The following is a 19,933-nucleotide window of genomic DNA, read 5'->3' as shown; positions in this document are numbered from 1 at the left end:
CTCCCTCCTCTACATAGGTTGGTGACCATTTTGATGAAACAAATCTAGGCTTGGGGAATGGCACATGAATTGTTCTCATGCCAGCACAGAGAATAATTTTATAATAGGGTGCTTAGGTTGTTGGACCATAGGTACATATGCTATACCAATTTTATAAAGACAACATCTACATCTTTTCTGTCTTTTTACAATTACCCTACCACAAAATAGGCACAGATACATCTGCCATGAGGTAGGCACAAGTGGTCACTTAAATTTGCAGATGTGTGTATTTTATAATATAAATAGAAAAGGCACCAGGGGCCTCACAGAATAGGACAGTAGAGTTTTCTTTATTAAATGATAAATCTATTGGCATGATTGAGGATGCTGTTGGAGTTCAGCAGTATTTAGCTTATTCAACTTACAGATGTTTTCATAAGGTTTGCTTTGAGAGTTCTCTTTTTTGGATGTGACCAAACTGAATGTCTTTTAGTACGTAAACCCTGACATAGGCATATACACTTCTCCCTCAGTATTTGAGGGGGGGGTTAGGGGCAGAACCAGCCCGCGAATGTTGAAAATTCGTGAATAACTTTTTGGCTGGCTCTGACCCACCCCCGCCTTCCCCCCGGCATCCCAGACCTTACCTGGTGGTCTAGTAGGTTTTCGGGGCAGGAGCGATCTTCCTATGCTCCTGCCCCATGCAAATCACTCATAGGAAATGGCTGCTTTGAGCTCCCATAGTCTCTTGAGACTACGACGGGAGCTCATGGCAGCCATTTCCTATGAGTGATCTGCACGGGGCAGGAGCGTAGGAAGATCGCTCCTGCCCTGAAAGCCCGCTAGACCACCAAGTAAGGTATGGGATGCTGGGGGGAAGGCGGGAGAGAGGTGGGGAATGTCCGGAATGCAGCTTTATTTTTAAAAAAAAAATTTTTTTTAATCACAAATAACCAAATCCGCAGATACTGAAACCGCAGATTCGGAGGGAGAACTGTATACCAAAACACAGTCTGTGTCAGGTCGTTTAATAAAGAGAACTCTATTCTGTGAGGCCCATGGTACTTCTTCTCTTTGGATGCTTGGTATGTTCTTTGTTTTTTATAATATACACATGTGGCTATATCAAAAATAGGTAATTGGCATATTCTAAAATCCAGAACTTTCCACAGTTGGGAGGGCATCTTTTATTAATGAGGTGATGGTAGGAGAAGTCCTTTACAAAATAAGGATGGAACTCTGAAAAATATAAATGCTACAGTGCAAAGGCAAGTTTCTGTCTTTGACTGGTTAGGCTATCGTACTACCACAGCACTCTAAAGTATGTTGGTTGTCTAATCCAGTACATCACTACAACTAAGTAAATGGAATAAGGAACCAGAGGTAGGAATTGATTTCTGGACAGAGGAGGCATATTGGGTTCTGATCCTGAAACAGATCTGGAAGAGGTCAGAAAACAATCCTTGGAACTGAGTCTAGGAATAGAAAGGGAACTGTGTAGGAACGTGAGACCAGTTTCCAGCTTCTTAAAGGTATTTGACTTATGTAATGAAGATAGGGACTCTCCTTTATTTGAGAAAGTACCAAATTATAGATAAGAGGAATAGCACTACTTAGAGGAAGAGATCGAGGTGACTGTAGTCATGAGTTAATAACAGGTGTTAGTATAAAATATTTAAATTTCCACTGATTACAACTATTGAAATATTTTCAGTGAACTTTAAATAGTTTAGTACAAACTGGATTACAATTATGTGGAATTGAAACATAAGAACAGCCATATTGGGTCAGACCAATAGTCTATCTAGCCCAGTCTCCTGTTTCTAACAGTGGCCAATACAAGTCACAGTACCTAGCTGAAACCCAAATAGTAGCAAGTAAGTAGACGGTGTATTCTCGGGGGCTAATAATCTCCCAGCCCTTGCTAGTTCCAATCCTGAATCCCAAGGATGGAGTTCTAAACAGTTGCCTCCCCTGAAGTATGTACCCCCAGTCTCCCCATAGGGTAGCATATCTTATGAGGGGCTACACACATGCATCTCAAAACTCTGCCCAACCACTTCCTCAGGAGTGCCTATGCTTATTCTGCATAAAAAGTGTGTGCTTATAGTGCTAAAAGTGTGTGATACTGCTTATATCTTTGGGCAATTTTCTAAGCTCCTATTTCGGTGGGTAAAAGGTGTTTTACCTGCAAAATAGTTTTATAGTTTCCAAAGCAATTTACTCTTGGTTTGACTGAAAAATTGCACACCCTCCCCCACCCCACACACACACACGCAACAAAAATGTACAGATTCTCAAAGAAAAACTCATGTGTGGAATTTCTTTATGAAAATTGTCTATCGGTTCCACAAGGATCCATGGATGTTGCACATAGATGGGCTACTGAAAATTGCTCCATAGATGTAAAAGCATGTCTGTCACTGTCTGATAGCCAAGGTCGCCATCCATGGAGAGCATTACATTTTAGCCAATTTTAAAGCAATCCATGTTCTGTTGGCTATCTCAGACAGGACTACATCAGAACAGCCTGGACCCAGCACAGAAGATAGGAGCAACTGGGATATTCCTGCTACCTCTGCTACTCCAGATGATGGACGATCTGGGGGAAAAAGTGAAGAGCTGGGAGCACCACCTGAGCCAGTTCCTGAGAACACCAACAACCTCAATCACAAAAGTCAGTCTCCAACAGAATCAGGAGAACATACACCTCATGAGGGATTGTCCTCCAGGAGCTCTGCCTATCAAGAGACAGATGACAGTGATGATGATCCAGTCCTGGTACCAACTTCCAGGTTCCGGACAGCACAGGGAAATAGGTAGATTTTTAAAAATATTTTTGATTCATTTAAAATAAAAAAGACTTTGTGAAACTGGATATTTTAGATTCTAAAATTACTACTTTTAAGGCAGCATTCCTGCTTGAAACATTTTTTGTTGCAAAAGTGTATGGTAATTTTGAGTTGTAAACCAGTTCTGCTGTCAGAATGGAACAAACCTCTAAGAACATGCTTTAGTACTTACGTACACTTTCTTCTCATATTATGTAGTACATGTATAAGTAAGAGGTTTATATAATAATTTGTTGCCACTTTCATTGCTTAGTGAGCAGTCTTTCTATATTTTTTTTAAATACACGTATCTTCCCATGATTGCCTTTAAAATCTTGTGAATGACTTGAGTTATTGTGTTCCCTTCACTAGATTAAATAGCAGAGGAACATCAGTCAGTGATAGATTAATGAGGTAATTCAACACCTTTCTTGAAAGAATGGATTTACTGAAGGGTTGTTTTTTTTTCAGTTAACAGAGATTAATTTTACTATTGATCTTACTACTTTTCTAGTGTGAAAGTTAAAGCTGTGCATGTTGAGTTGTTAAAATATGCATGCATCGCACGGGACTGCAACTAGAATAAATGTGTTTGTGCTCTAACAGGATATTAACTTCACACCTTGCAAATAGCTCTGATTCCTCAAAGGAGATTTTGACTCATTTCTGACATTGCTTTTATTTGCCATTTTCAATCAATGCAGAAAGAAGTGTCTGAGGTGAGACAGTCACCTCAATGATTAAAGTATATAGAAAGTAGAGAAGGGCAAACAAACATTTGTGAGTAGGAAAAGCAGGCCTCCATATCTCACTGTATATCCTGATTTGACACCCTCCGGTCTGGATCCAAATCTCTCCAGGGGAACAGTTTTGCATGTGTATAAGTGTGTCATGAAAATCTAATGTGAGATACATGTGTTCCAATGATTTTAGCAATGTTTTGAAGATTTTTGTGTTCAAGTTCTACATGCAGCATGTTATACAATTGGATGCACTTTCTAAAACCAGGAGAACCTATATAATTGGTTCTCTAGTTTCTCTTTGGAAACCTTTCCACTGTATTCATGTATACTGTGATACCTTATATTTAACCAACACAAGAATTATCCAGAGATGCTCCATTGAACTTCCAGGACCATACAGGTCCTTTCTGTACATGTGACATGGGAAGCTTGAGTACACTTTTGAATTGTTCTTATTTTGCTTTAATAAAAGGTATCACAGCCTGCAAAGAATTCAGTTTCCTCCAGTTATTGGAATGCTACATTTTTGTACAATCGCTCCTCAAAAGTAATGTTTAATGGTGCTTCCTCTAACACTTTCTGTAATGATTTCGGGATCCCACAAGGTTCTATCCTTTCCCCTATGTTGTTCAACGTTTTCCTAGCACCGCTTATCACATTAGGACAGGTCATTCGGGTTCTCAATTTTTGCTTACGTGGATGATATCCAACTTGCTCACCCTGTCAATCCTGACGATCCTAACGATATCTTATCCATTAATCAGAAATTGGAATAAATTAGTGACTGGCTCAGTTCAAATATGCTCACCTTCAACATTAATAAAATTAAAGTTATGATTTTCCCGGTTAAGGATGGCCTTACTTTATCCTGTCCCATAAGTCTTAAGTCTGTTCCTATCTAGACTGTCACATCTGTTAAGCTTCTCGGTGTTATCTTAGATGGAAAACTTACATTCCATGAACAAATAAGCTCAGTAGTTAGAAAAATGTTTCTATCGTCTCCATATGATAAGATCCTTCACCACATTACTAGATCAATCCTCAATGAACATTCTCATTCATTCCTTAGTCATTTCATGTTTGGATTACGGTAACTCATTATACAGAGGAATAACTAAGAAAGAAATAAGACTAAACTAAACCTTAAGTTTATATACCGTATCTTCTCCACAGATGTGGAGCTCGGCACGGTTTACAAGAACTTAAATATAGGAAGCAAAATAAGGTTTACATGAACTTAAATATAGGAAGAGAAGAATGGGGTTGCGTACAGGGGGGAAGAGAGAATTACATTTTTGTGAAAAGCCAGGTTTTCAGGTGCTTGCGGAATAATTGGAGAGAGCCCAGGTTCCACAGCTGGATAGTAAGATCATTATCCCAGGACAAGCAGGCAGCATATTCTTAACACATGGGTGACGTCACCGACGGAGCCCTCGGTACGGACCTTTTAACTAGAAGTTTCTAGTTGGCCGCACCGCGCGTGCGCGAGTGCCTTCCCGCCCGACGGAGGAGTGCGTGGTCCCCAGTTTTTTCGTTTCCGCGGAGCGAAGAAGACGCGTGTATTTTTTCAACGGCCGTTGAAATCACTTTTTGCCTTCCCGCTCGCGCTTTTGTTCTAAATTTTTCTTCCTCTACCTTCGGGTTTCCTTTTTCTTTGAATTGCAAAAAAAAAAAAAAAAAAAACTTTGATTTTTCTTGTTTCTTTCGTTTTTGCCCCGGCGGGGCCTGTTGCCATTATACAGGCCTCGGACTTCGATTTTGCGGAGGCTATCTTCCCCTTCATGCCCCCGCAGGTCGGTTTTAAGAAGTGCCAGCGGTGTGCACGCCCGATCTCCGTTTCTGACCCACACAATTGGTGTTTGCAGTGCCTGGGTCCGGAGCATCGGGCAGATTCCTGCACCCGCTGTGCCACTTTACAAAAACGTACTCTTAAAAACCGAAGAATCCAGCAAACCCTGCTCTTCGGCTCCGAGTCGGCGATGGATTCATCACCTTCAACGGCGGTACCGCAGAAATCGGCACCGTCAAGCTCGACACCGACCGATCCCGCATCGGCGCCACTGGCGCCAGGTAAGCCGGCTAAGAAGCCTTCCTCTTCCCTCGAGCGCCCTCCAGCTACGGTGTCGACACCGTCCATACCGGCATCGCACCGGTCCCGTAAACGCTCCGCCCCGATAACGGTGAGTGCCTCGTCATCGGCCTCCTCATCACCGGGGCGTGGAGCGGCATCCAAGGAACCGAAGAAAAAGAAAGCGGTTCCGATGCCACCCCTAGATGACCGTATTTCGGCCATTCTACAAACTCAGCTTCAGGAGCAGTTGAAGAAACAGCTTGAACAACTGCTACCCTCTATCCTGGCACCGCTCCTTCCGGTACCAGACCGGCCCGAGCCCCGCACCGAGCCCCCGGTGTCCACTCCTTCTGTACCGGTAAACACCTCGATGCCGATCCTTTCGGCCCAACAACTTCCTGATGATCCTGTGGTTCATTCTCAACCCACAGTGGATCCTACTCGGCACCAGGCGGTACGGCACTCTTCTCGGGACCGAGAACGACGCCGATCGTCCTCCCCTGGTACCGTTTCGGTGCGCTCTGGTAAATCTTTGTCCAAGACTCGCCACACCGCACCCTCCACCCCGGTGTCCCGACACGCACCAGAGGTCAGGGATCCTGATTTATGGGAGGAGACTCCTCTCGGTACCGAGGAGGATCCCTCCTCATCTGATGAGGAACCATCGGCACCTGATGCCACCTCTAAACCTGAGCAATCCTCTTTTTCTAAATTTCTGAGGGAAATGTCTGCTGCTCTGTCACTTCCCCTTGAATCTGACTCCAAAAAGTCCCAAGCCTTTTTAGAAGCCTTAGACTTTGAGCAACCTCCTAAAGAGTTCCTCAAGCTTCCCGTACATGACATCTTACGGGAGACATTCTACAAAAACTTGGAAAATCCCCTCACGGTACCGGGAGCTCCCCGTAAACTGGACAACCTTTACCGTGTCATCCCTATTCCAGGATTCGACAAATCTCAATTGCCCCATGAGTCCCTTCTGGTGGAATCCACCTTAAAAAAGACTCAGGGCTCCAGTGTCTATGCCTCTACCCCTCCTGGCAGAGAAGGTAAGACCATGGACAAGTTTGGCAAGAGACTTTACCAAAATGCCATGCTTGCCAACAGGGCAAACAACTATTCCTTCCATTTTTCCTTTTATCTCAAACACTTGGTCCAACAGCTGTCTGCCCTCCAGAAGTACCTACCTGAGCGCAAGGTCCCGCTATTCCAGCAGCACATATCTGGCCTTCTCCAAATGCGCAAGTATATGGTCCGCTCGATATACGACTCCTTCGAGCTCACCTCTCGGGCCTCTGCCATGGCTGTAGCCATGCGTCGCTTGGCCTGGCTCAGAGTCTCCGACCTGGACATCAACCACCAGGACCGCCTGGCCAACGCCCCCTGTCTCGGGGATGAGCTTTTTGGAGAGTCACTGGATTCCACCACTCAGAAACTCTCTGCCCATGAGACCAGGTGGGACACCCTGATCAAGCCGAAAAAGAAGGCCCCGCCTGCTCGACCCTATCGGCCTCAATCATCTTACCAGCGGAGGTTCTCAGCCAGGCCACTCAATCCGCCTCCCCAACAATCTCGGCGACCCCGTCAACAGCAGCACCATGCCCAGGCTCGGTCTCAGGCCACTCAACCCTCCAAGCCTCCTCAGCCTGCTAAACAATCTCAGCCCTTTTGACTCTTCTCTCCAGGGCATAGCCAGTCATCCACCCTCGCTGCCTCTTCCACAGCCTATCGGGGGTCGTCTCACCATCTTCTCAAGCCGTTGGGAAGTCATCACGTCGGACCAGTGGGTCCTCAACATCATCCGCCACGGCTACTCTCTCAACTTCCAGACTCTGCCTCCGGACAACCTTCCCGTAGAGTCTGCTTCAACCTCATCTCAAACCCCCCTCCTCCTGAGGGAGGTTCAATCCCTCCTCCTTCTCAATGCCATCGAAGAAGTACCTCCAGATCAAAGGGGGCAGGGATTCTACTCCCGCTACTTCCTGGTACCCAAAAAGACGGGAGACCTCCGTCCCATTCTCGATCTCAGGGACCTCAACAAGTGTCTGGTCAAGGAGAAGTTCAGAATGCTCTCCCTTGCCACGCTCTACCCTCTTCTTTCTCAACACGACTGGCTATGTTCCCTGGACCTCAAAGAGGCCTACACTCACATCTCCATCAATCAACATTCTCGCCGCTACCTGCGTTTCCAGGTACTGCACCACCACTATCAGTACAAGGTGCTACCGTTCGGCCTCGCCTCCTCACCCAGGGTCTTCACCAAGTGCCTTATAGTGGTAGCGGCCTTCCTCAGGTCTCACAACCTCCAGGTGTTCCCCTATTTGGACGATTGGTTGGTGAAAGCACCTACGTCTCCACTTGTGCTACAGGCTACTCATCACACCATCTCTCTCCTCCACCTCCTGGGGTTCGAGATCAACTACCCCAAGTCGCATCTGCTTCCCACCCAGCGACTTCAATTCATTGGAGCAGTTCTGGACACCACGCTAATGAGGGCTTTTCTCCCCTCCGATCGCAAGCAGACCCTGCTCCATCTCTGCCGTCAGGTACTCATGCATCCCTCCATTCCTGCTCGACAGATGATGGTCCTCCTGGGTCACATGGCCTCGACAGTGCATGTCCTTCCTCTGGCTCGTCTCCACCTTCGTACACCTCAGTGGACGCTCGCCAACCAGTGGTCACAGACTACGGATCTTCTTTCTCATCCCATCTCTGTGACATCATCTCTTCAGCAATCTCTCCAATGGTGGTTGAACTCCTCAAATCTTTCCAGGGGTCTTCTTTTCCATCTGCCCCCCCACTCTATGATCATCACCACAGATGCGTCCCCCTACGCGTGGGGAGCTCACCTGGGAGATCTACGCACCCAGGGACTTTGGACCCCACAGGAGCGTCGTCATCACATCAATTTCCTGGAACTCAGAGCCATGTTCTACGCCCTCAAGGCTTTCCAACATCTTCTCTGTCCTCAAGTCCTCCTCCTATGCACAGACAATCAAGTCGCCATGTACTACATAAACAAGCAAGGCGGCACCGGATCTCGCCCCCTTTGTCTGGAGGCTCTGCGCATCTGGACCTGGGCCACGGACCGCAATCTCTTTCTCAGGGCGGTCTATATCCAGGGCGAACAGAACTCTCTGGCCGACAATCTCAGCCGCATCCTTCAACCTCACGAGTGGACGTTGGACCCTCCGATTCTACTCTCCATCTTTGCTCGATGGGGCACTCCGCAGGTGGACCTCTTTGCAGCACCTCACAACCATCAGCTGCCCCAATTCTGTTCCAGACTCTTCTCTCCTCACCGTCTGGCCCCGGATGCATTCCTGCTCAACTGGAGGGATCGGTTCCTCTATGCCTTCCCTCCACTTCCTTTGATGTTGCGGACCTTGTCCAAACTCCGCAAGGACAATGCCACCATGATCCTCATCGCCCCTCGGTGGCCTCGTCAACACTGGTTCTCCCTTCTGCTTCAACTCAGCTCCAGGGAGCCCATTCCTCTTCCTGTGTTTCCTACTCTACTTACACAGCAGAATCAGTCTCTACTACATCCCAACCTGTCTTCCCTCCACCTGACAGCTTGGTTTCTCTCGGGCTGACCTCTCCGGAGAATCTATCTCAACCGGTCCGCCTCATTTTGGACGCCTCCAGGAAACCGGCCACTCTCCAATGTTACCATCAGAAGTGGACCAGATTCTCCTCGTGGTGTCTCCGGCATCAGCAAGAACCCACCTCTTTGGCGGTGGAAACTGTCTTGGAATATTTGCTCTCGCTGTCCAACGCTGGCCTCAAAACCACCTCCATCAGAGTCCACCTCAGTGCCATCACTGCGTTTCACGAGCCTATTCTCGGAAAACCCCTCACGGCTCATCCTCTGGTTTCAAGATTTATGAGAGGGCTCTTCAACATCAAACCGCCTCTCAAGCCTCCTCCCGTCGTCTGGGACCTGAATGTGGTTCTCTCTGCTCTCATGAAACCTCCGTTTGAGCCTCTTGCCACAGCTTCATTCAGGCTTCTTACCTGGAAAGTGCTTTTCCTAATTGCCATCACCTCTGCCAGGAGGGTTAGCGAACTGCATGCACTGGTTGCCGACCCACCGTTCACTGTTTTTCACCATGACAAGGTTGTTCTGCGTACCCACCCTAAATTCCTTCCCAAGGTGGTCTCAGCTTTTCACCTCAACCAGTCCATTGTGCTTCCCGTCTTCTTCCCTAAGCCTCACTCGCATCCTGGAGAACAGGCGTTGCACACGCTGGATTGTAAGCGTGCCCTTGCTTACTACCTTGATCGTACCAGAGCTCACCGAACATCCCCTCAGCTCTTTTTGTCTTTCGATCCCAACCGTTTGGGCCGTCCTGTCTCCAAACGGACACTTTCAAATTGGCTTGCTGCCTGTATTGCCTTCTGTTATGCTCGGGCCGGTCTCTCTCTGGAAGGATCTGTCACGGCCCACAGAGTCCGAGCTATGGCTGCTTCTGTGGCTTTCCTCCGTTCCACGCCCATCGAGGAAATCTGCAAGGCGGCCACTTGGTCCTCAGTTCACACGTTCACTACTCACTACTGTCTGGATGCGTTCTCCAGACGGGATGGACACTTCGGCCAATCTGTGTTACAAAATTTATTTTCCTAATGGCCAACCATCCCTCCTCCCTCTCTGTTAGCTTGGAGGTCACCCATGTGTTAAGAATATGCTGCCTGCTTGTCCTGGGATAAAGCACAGTTACTTACCGTAACAGGTGTTATCCAGGGACAGCAGGCAGATATTCTTAAGTCCCACCCACCTCCCCGGGTTGGCTTCTTAGCTGGCTTATCCTAACTGGGGACCACGCACTCCTCCGTCGGGCGGGAAGGCACTCGCGCACGCGCGGTGCGGCCAACTAGAAACTTCTAGTTAAAAGGTCCGTACCGAGGGCTCCGTCGGTGACGTCACCCATGTGTTAAGAATATCTGCCTGCTGTCCCTGGATAACACCTGTTACGGTAAGTAACTGTGCTTTCCAAAGCCCTGTGATTTTGAAGAGGAGGAATTTTCCCAGTTTACCCCCCATAAAGAATACCATGTAGAGAGGGAAGGCTAGTTTATGTCTTTGGGCAGGTCTGGTGGAGTCAGGATTCGAGGAGTTATAAGATAGAGCAGGGGTCTCAAAGTCCCCCTTGAGGGCCGGAATCCAGCCGGGTTCCCAGGATTTCCCCAATGAATATGCATAAGATCTATGTGCATGCACTGCTTTCAATGCCTATTCATTGGGGAAATCCCGAAAACCCGACTGGATTGCAGTCCCCAAGGAGGGACCTCGAGATCCCTGAGATAGAGGGATTAGGGGAGGGAGGATGCCATGAATGATCTTAAAAACCAGGCAGGTGCATTCTGGAAATCACTGGGAGCCAAAATGTCCAGCACCTGACATCTTCAAATCATCCAAAACACCACTGTAAAAATGATTTCAAAAGCACGTAAATACGATCATGTCACTCCCCTTCTAATCAAAGCTCACTGGCTCCTCATTGAGCATCGAATCACTTGTAAAATTATGTTACTGACCTTTAAAACTAAAATTGCCGGCCAACCAGAATTCATCAACAAGCTATTGATCCCTCAAACCACTCATTGTACTCTACTTTCCTCAAATCAAAATCTATTCTCTATCCCCTCATTAAGGTACATTAAGGTACATTAACACTGTGCAAACAATCTGGAATTTGGCCCTTAACCACTTGAGAGAAATTACATCCCTTGATAAATTTAAAAGCAGTTTAAAGCCATTTCTTTTTAAAGATGCATACGATGTATGATCGTCCTTCTAAGGATGGGTTATGGCAGTTTTTACACTTTCATTAGCTTTGCTTTTTCAGATGATTTGCCTGCTACCCCTTCCATATGTTTTTCCACTCCCCTGTTCTTTTCTATCCAAATATTGTAGTTCTGCCCAGTTTCCTTTTGTACCAGAAAGTCATTGTTTGTCTGTGTGTATGACTGTCGTTGTATTGAAATCTGTTTTTAATGTATTTTTTATATAGTTTCTTTTTTATTCTATGTAAAACCGCTTTCATATTTGATAAGGCAGTATATCAGATTTTTAACAAATCTGAACCTGACTAGTAGGTTATTTTACTTACTCATATAGAAAATAGTTACCACTTTATATAACACATCCACTGTGTAAGTATCTTAATCTTAATCAGGAACCAGGGCCTCAGATTCGGAGCATACGTGTAGTCCTATCACAGACTCGACTATCAGCGTATCCTTATAGCTCCATGCTCCAGTCATAGGCCCATAACCCAAATTAGATTTTTTTGAAACTTTTCTTAAATAGAGCTTAAATATAGTGACTAAAAATCAAAAACTTTTAAAGGTGAAATTTAAATACTAAAATTACTAAAAATCGAAAACTTTTAAAGGTGAAATTTAAATACTTGCCAGAGCTTGTAGGAAGCCTCATAACACAGAGTCTAAAGCTCCTCTCCTCTTACCTCAGGACTGCCCCCCCAGGAAATCAGTTTCTTCCCTACAAGCCAGACTGTAGGAGCTCGTCTTTACTGTTTGTGTTTATTTTCTTTAAATTCAGTCCTTTCAATCCCGTTTTCAACTCTCGTGCTGCAGAGGCTCCCTGCGGGGACATTTCTGACTGTGGGAGATCACAGACTTAATACTTATTCTGCTTCCAGGAGGTTGGCTGCAGGGCAGTGCACCCTCTGGACAGCCTGCTCTTCAGATCGGGGCTCAGGGACTGTTCGCTTGGAAACTTGCTCACCCCAGGTTCATCCGCTAGTGCAGGGGTGTCAAAGTCCCTCCTCGAGGGCCGCAATCCAGTTGGGTTTTCAGGATTTCCTCAATGAATATGCATGAGATCTATTTGCATGCACTGCTTTCATTGTATGCTAATAGATCTCATGCATATTCATTGAGGAAATCCTGAAACCCGACTGGATTGCAGCCTTCGAGGAGGGACTTTGACACCCCTGCACTAGTAGGTCAAGCACAGGCTGCGTGGCTCCATGGCAGTTTTCCCAGAATTGGGGCCGACTGCATTTCCTTCGCCACACATGTCCATGGGGTATCCAAGAGTAGTAGAGGTCCCCAGCTGTCGGTTTCAGGCCGGGAGGTGGGGGGGCAGTCAGAAGTTCAGCAGTTCAGTTTACTTGTTTGTTGAAGCAGAGGATCTCCCTATAAGCAGTTTCAGCTTCTCTCTATGCAGTTCCAGGTGAGCACATGGCACAGTGAGTAAAAGGCTGAAAACATGAATCAGTGATTTTGGGGGTGTTTCAGTAGGTTTGGGAGTGTGCTCTATCTCCTACCTTCCACCCCTAAAATCACCAAATTGTCATTTTTTGTGAGTTCCCAGACTAATTTATTCTATAAATAACACCCGTGGCAGCCATCTTGGATTTTCACTATCTTTTATAAAAGTTATTTTTAGCCTTTGCAAGCTTTGTTTTTGCAAGAAAACCACCCAGATGGACTCCTCAGGGCAGGATTCGGTGAGCTCATGTCCCATTTATGGTGTATGGCAGTCAGATGTGCAGCCATTTCCATGTGCGCTGCAGCACGGGAGAGGGCAAAATCTGTTTGACCCAAGTACCCTCGGCCTCTGAAGGGGGTCCCACTACTGATTTTGCCCATGGCGATGGGGGCCCCCGTGGAGTGCGTAGTTGATGCGCTGGGAAAACGCAAGCGCAGTTCAGCAGAAAAATCTCACAATTCAAGAGTTCCAAGAAGGGTGTGCAGGAAGCAGCTCCTGCCCCGGATGAAAGGTTTTTCCCTAAATGTTATAATATGATGTACCAGGCTTAGAAATTAATGCCAGCCGCCCTTCCGCAGGCATCATCGCCAGCCGTGGGGACCCTACCTTCCCAGAGTATGGGCCTTTTCTCCTGCCCCCCACTGTGGCCCCAGTCAGTACGCTGGCCTTGCCTGTGGTTAACCCAAATGCCCTGACAATGCCTCTGCTTATGCCCTCGTGGATCTCCAGGACCAAGGTCTGGGTGGAGCCCTGGATCTATACATAGATTTTTCAAGCCTGTGGATTTGATCTCTGAAACCCTCCAGGAGTTGATGCTAGAGTCTGGGCAGCCTGTCTCTGCGGAATGTTCCCTCATGAGTGACCCGAGGCCGCACTCCACCACTTTTCCTGATCATTCGGACATAGTTTAGATTTTCACAGACATTTGGAAAGGTGCCTGAAGGACCCATAAAATATGCTAGGTCCATGTCTCTTCTCCACCCTATGGCGGATGCTTTTAACCAGCGTTTTGCTTCCCTGAAGGGTAGATTCCTCAGTGGCACAGGTTACCATACGCATTTCTCTCCCCAGTGCTGGGGAGGTGGTCCTGAAGGATGTTCAGGACTACAGAGTGGAATTCATTCTCAAGCGCCTGTTTGATTTAGCTTTGTGGCCAGGGCATACAATTTTAAGCTCCACCATGATCCTGAAACTTTTTGTACTCAGGGACCTTGAGTTCCTGGTTTTGAGGGTGAACTATATGGCAGATGCCCGTTATGACCTGTTGATAGTCTTCACTATTGTGGAACATGTAAACAAGCATGATTTAATGAGACAGAGGGAGGGAGGGAGGGAGGGAGGGATTTAAAGATCCAAGGGAGGTCTTGCCACACCAATTTGCTCGACTTCTTTGAAAGTGTGAATAAACATGTGGATAAAGGCGAGCTTGTTGATGTAATGTGTCTGGATTTCCAGAAAGCTTTTGACAAAGTTCCTCATGAGAGGCTCCTGAGAAGATTAAAGAGTCATGGGATAGGAGGCAATGTTCAATTGTGGATTAAGAACTGGTTATCAGACAGGACACAAAGGGTAAGGTTAAATGGCCATTTTTCTCAAGGGATCTGTACTGGGACCGGTGCTATTTAGCTTATTTATAAATGATCTGGAAATTGGAACTACAAGTGAGGTGATTAAATTTGCAGATGACACTAAACTGTTCAAAATTGTTAAAATGCATGCAGACTGTGAAAAACTGCAGGAAGAACTTAGGAGATTGGAAGACTGGGCATCCAAATTTTAGATGAAATTTAATATGGACAAATGCAAAGTGATGCACATTGGGAAGAATAATCTAAATCATAGTTACTGGATATTAGGGACAGCGCTCAAGAAAAAGATCTGGGTGTCATTGTAGACAATACACTGAAACTTCCACCCAATGTGCAGCGGTAGCCAAGAAAGCAAACAAGATGCTATAAATTATTAGAAAAGAGATGGTAAACAAGACCAAGAATGTTATAATGCCTCTGTATTGCTCAGTGGTACAACCTCACCTTGAGTACTGCTCTCAGTTCTGGTCTCCTTATCTCAAAAAAGATATAGCAGCACTAGAAAAGATTCAAATAAGAACGACCAAGATGATGAAGGGGATGGAACTCCTCTCGTATGAGGTTAGCACTCTTCAGCTTGGAAAAGAAATGACTGACAGGAGAAATGATTGAAGTCTACAAAATCCTAACTGATCTCTGCTTTCCATGTTAACCAGGAAATTTGACTTCCTACATTTGCTTCCTCCGGTTCGAGGGAGCAGAATCATGTGTTGCAGTCCCTGGATGTATGCAGGATCCGGTTGCGGTACCTGGAGGTTACAAATTATTTTTGTCTCTTTGACCATCATTTTGTACTGGCGGGTCTCACCCGCAAGGGCAGGCCACCATTTCTAGATGGATCCGTAGGATCATTTCCTCAGCTTACATGTCAGCCAGTAAGAAGTCTTCCCTCTCGGTGAGGGCTCATTCTACCAGAGGCATATCATCCTCTCGGGCAGAGTCGTCAGTGATCTCATTGGAGGAGATTTGCAGGGCTGCTACCTGGTCCTCTCTTGTATGCTTTCACTGAGTTTTACAGGATCGATGTGACAGCTAAGCATGATGCTGCTTTTAGGTCCTCCGTTTGGGCAACAGGCTCATCAGTCCCACCCTGCTTCTATAGGACTGCCCTGTTATGTCCCACTAGTCCAGGAATAGAATAGGATTGTACAAGAATGGAAAGATAAGATCTTACCTTTGGTAATCTTTCTTGTAAATCCACACTCTATTCCTGGAACCCTGCTCTGTGATTTGCTGATTTGCCAATTATCTCCCTTTGCAAGTACTGGTAAGCTGGATTTCAGTTTCCTGGCCAGCCTATCTAAGAGTACCATGTGAATATGTCTAGCACTTTGTTTGTTTGGTTTTTTTGGGAGGTCCTTTGGTACAGTGCCCCTTTCTATCTGTATAGACTGTGTCTTTATAGCACTGTGTCTTTTGTTGTTCAGGTTCCTAATGTTTGCTGACCGGTTTCAATGATTGATCTGAGCAGATTTAACTTATTTATATATTTTAAAAGTTTATATACCACATATAACCTACGCAGTTCAAATAAAAATTTGACAATACAGACATAGTTGTTATAAAGGCAAATCATATATAACTTTAGAATAATATCAGAGTACATAAACCAAATCCTTGACCTATCACTTATCAGGGAGTGTCCCCGTACCCTCTCTTTTGCTTTTGTTCTCTACAGATGTTCATGGCTGCTTTGTCAATAACTGATTTCCTGGAAGACAGTCCTAAGATAAGAGGGGAGGAGTTCAAGACTCTGTGTTAAGAGGTTTCCGACAAGCTCTGATGAGTATTTGAAAATAACCTACTAGTCCAGGAATAGAATGTGGATTTACAAGAAAGAAAATTAGCAAAAGTAAGAACCTAATCTTTTGTTAGGGGAGTTCCTTACAGTATCAAAGAAGAAAAAGATTGCTTAGTGGCTAATTTGGAAATGGACCACTGCTCTGACATATTTAGATATACAGGTAGTCGTCGACTTACAACCGCAATGGTTCCAACTGATAGGTCATAAGTTGATTCGGTCGTACGTTGGCCTATGTTAATACAGTACTGTACTAACTATTTTGTAACCCTCCCTGCAAACCTTTTCCCTGGTGGTTCAGCGGTGTATCCTGCCTGAGCCCCTCCTGCCGATGCCAGAAACCAGCAGCACACCCAGGCCGGCACACGCAGAAGCAAGCTGAAAAACTGCCGTAAGTTCTCACGTGAGAACTTACAAATTAGATAACAAGGAACACCAAAAGGAGGCTCGACTGCCATTGAACATTTTATCTCTAAACTCTAAACTGATTTAAAAAAAATCAGAGTGAGTAATTACTATCCTGAGATGAAATGAATTTAGATAACTGCTGCAGTTCGTAGAAAACATATCTGTTCTCTTTATATACCATAACACATTTACAGGGGTACCTCAGAACAAAGGTCACCCGCAACTGAATCACCTGAGGTCTCACTACTAGAAACTGTTTTCTTCTCTTCTGGGTCGGGCGTGAAACATCTGGATACATTCTTATAATATTGGACAAAAAGGAAACATCTTTATATTTGAAGAACAATTTTAACATTCATTCCCTATTTGAATCAATAGCAAACTGTACTAATAAAGTAGCTGATACTTGAGTCTCAGTTTCCGACCTCTCCAGGAAATTAGATAAATCCAAACTATCTGCAGATAAATTCTGCTGATTGGGATTTTGAGACTTAGGTCTCGCAGGTAAATAATATATTTTAGAGAGAGGTGGGTAGGAGGACTCAGGTACTTTCAGAACTTCACTTAAATAGTGCTTAAACATATCTATTGCCGACATGGAAAATAATTTTGGAAAGTTAATAATCCGCAAATTACATCTCCAAATGGAGTTTTCCACCATTTTTTGCTTGAAATGAAGACTTGCACTATCTTTAACCCAAGTTAGTGCTTGCATTTCTAAAGATTTTATTCTGGTGTCATAGTCATCAGGGGAAATCAGAACTGAGTTTTTGCCCCTACGTAAACCTGAAGTCTTCAATATGGAGTCAATTTGGGAGGCTATTTCTAGTCTCCAAATTTCTCTGGGAAGTCAGATACAGCAACTTTCTCAACGTTGTACTGGAGTACTTTCAGACAGTTTGGATTTAAAGAATAAAGTTCAGTAGTATTGCTTGACTAATCGTCCTGAAGTTGTTTTGTGTTAGGACTGACCTTATTGTTCTAAGTTGTCTCAATCTGAAGAAGATCTGTACTTTATAGGTTAAGGAAGAGTCTAGAATGATGCCCAGCATTTTGGTGGTTTTCTATTTGTAGTTTCTCTCCTGAAGTTAGTTCAATTTCTGTGCATGATAGTGAGTTGAAGTTGCCAAACCAGAGAATTTTGGTCTTAGACTTGTTTAGGTTGAGGTAGTTCTTTTGTGTCCAGCTACATAAGTAGTCTGTTGTATTTTTTTGTGTGTTGTATTGTGCTATCCATTGTATTTCTTTATAGAACTGTTGGGCCACAGGTGTCAAAGTCGGTCCTCGAGGGCCGGAATCCAGTCGGGTTTTCAGGATTTCCCCAATGAATATGCATGAGATCTATGTGCATGCACTGCTTTCAATGCATATTCATTGGGGAAATCCTGAAAACCCGACTGGATTACGGCCCTCGAGGAGGGACTTTGACACCCCTGTGTTGGGCGAACAGATGATTAACATACAAATGTTGCTTCTTACAAACTGTTCTTCTACTTAACTGCAATTCATTGCTATATCATAATGTAACACTTAGCATATATTTATGTATAGCTCCCTCAACCAATCTTCAAAGTACTCCTACTGAGTTAACTTAAATCAAGTCAAATCATAGGACCACCGTCCTATAACCTATATGTTATTCCAAGTCCACATCCTAAGTCGACAGCTTTAATCATTTATACACATACCTCCTTCCCTTCCCTTACTTTCACCAAAAGATATAAGCAGTTGTCAGCTGCCACAATTATTTTTACTCAACAGTTGCTGAAATTCTCAATTGTATTTTTTTAACCTATAACATTGTATCCATTAATCTCTTGTACTGTAACAATGTTTGAAACAAGGTTTTGACAAAAGAATGGCAACATCTTCAGTGGGGATTACCACTCCCAGCGCTGGCATTGATCTGTATACTTCTGACACTCTCCCTCTCACAAGCGTTTCAATCATGCAGATCTTCCTCAGGGGAACATCATCTGCATTGCCACACTGCAAAAAAACATACTGTTGAGGCTGTTGTTACTCATCTAAAATGCTACCAAACTACACTCAAATTTTTTTTCAGCACAGCAAACTTAGAAGCCATGCCACGCGTGCATGGCCCTTTGGAAGCACGATTATGTGTTAAAAGAGGTTTCCTTCAAACAGCCCGGGTGCAGCACATTACTCATTTTCCCTAAGAAAATCACTTCAAGGTAGGAAAAAGCCTCAGAGCCCCTCCTCCACCAACCAAACAATAAAAGTCATGAAAAAGTGGAGGCTATCAGGGGATAAAGTTAAATCATTGGCATAAAAAACCTCCTCATTTGATATTTCATTAGGAGAAAAGCCTTGTGTAATGCAAACCTTTAAGGTATCTGAAGAAAACCATCAAATAACAATACTGTAAACCAGTGCTGTTATAACTTAAATAAAGAGATACTCATCTGGAGACTAAGGTTGAAAGCACATCACACATCGACAGTGGCCAGCGTTTCACTAATCAATAGCTGCTTCAGGATGTGGAAACGATGAATCTTTCACATAAATCCTAAAAAACATAGTGCAAAGATCTCTATATCTATGCCAGATTAAAACGTTTCCCTTCTTTTTTCTTTTTTGGAAAACTCAAACATACTTCCACTGGAACTCCACGTAACAGCATGGCGGGTCCTCAAACACGTAGCATAAGGGACAACTCTGCCTCTTTATCGCTAACATAGCAGGATCAGGTGACGCTGTATCATATGGTGGCTGCAAATGCTCAAACCACCGATTCATTATAGCATATGATGCCACTCAGTCCTAGAATTTAACCCCTTAGGTTCCTCAGTGTCTAAAGTGTGGATCCAGAATAGTTCCCTCTGCAGAAGCAACCACTGTCTGTTTACATGGCCATCGGTAATATTTCATCTAAAATGACCAACAACCCATCCCTTAACTCAATGAACTAAAAAAAAACTCAAGAAATCAACAATATTAATTAAAACCTAGCTTCCACATTAACCAGTGGACAATAGCAGTGCTGTGAGTAATCAAAACGCCATAACGGCGATATATATTACATCCATTGTATTTCTGGCATTGCAAAGGGAAAAGATGTCATATATGAAAGGATTTGGACTTGTGGTAGGGTGAAGCTTTCACCTAGAATGCACATGTATAGATTGAATAGAGAGGGGGAAAGCAGAGATCATTGGGGGACCCCACAGGTGGCCTTATAGCTTTGCGATATTTTTTATTCCTTCCATACCTTGTACGATCTATTTTTCAGGAACTGGGAGAACCATTG

The 19,933-nt window shown here is 44.7% G+C and overlaps 1 protein-coding gene across 6 annotated transcripts in view; it reads left to right on the top strand.

Moving 5' to 3' along the window:
• Positions 1–19,933, top strand: part of DCAF6 (DDB1 and CUL4 associated factor 6) — a 357,580-nt gene that overhangs the window by 273,390 nt on the left and 64,257 nt on the right. For 4 of the 6 annotated variants that reach the window (XM_033941039.1, XM_033941043.1, XM_033941042.1 and 1 more), the window contains 2 exons: positions 2,492–2,801; positions 3,186–3,227. In XM_033941039.1, coding sequence (XP_033796930.1) covers positions 2,492–2,801; positions 3,186–3,227 — 352 coding nt within the window. The remainder of the gene's footprint in view (positions 1–2,491; positions 2,802–3,185; positions 3,228–19,933) is intronic. The other 2 variants (XM_033941044.1, XM_033941040.1) reach the window with 1 other exon arrangement.

The sequence above is a fragment of the Geotrypetes seraphini genome, chromosome 4, assembly GCF_902459505.1.
Source record: "Geotrypetes seraphini chromosome 4, aGeoSer1.1, whole genome shotgun sequence".
NCBI classification, from domain to species: domain Eukaryota; kingdom Metazoa; phylum Chordata; class Amphibia; order Gymnophiona; family Dermophiidae; genus Geotrypetes; species Geotrypetes seraphini.
Note: the sequence above shows the minus strand (reverse complement) of the source record. Positions and strands in the feature narration are given on the sequence as shown.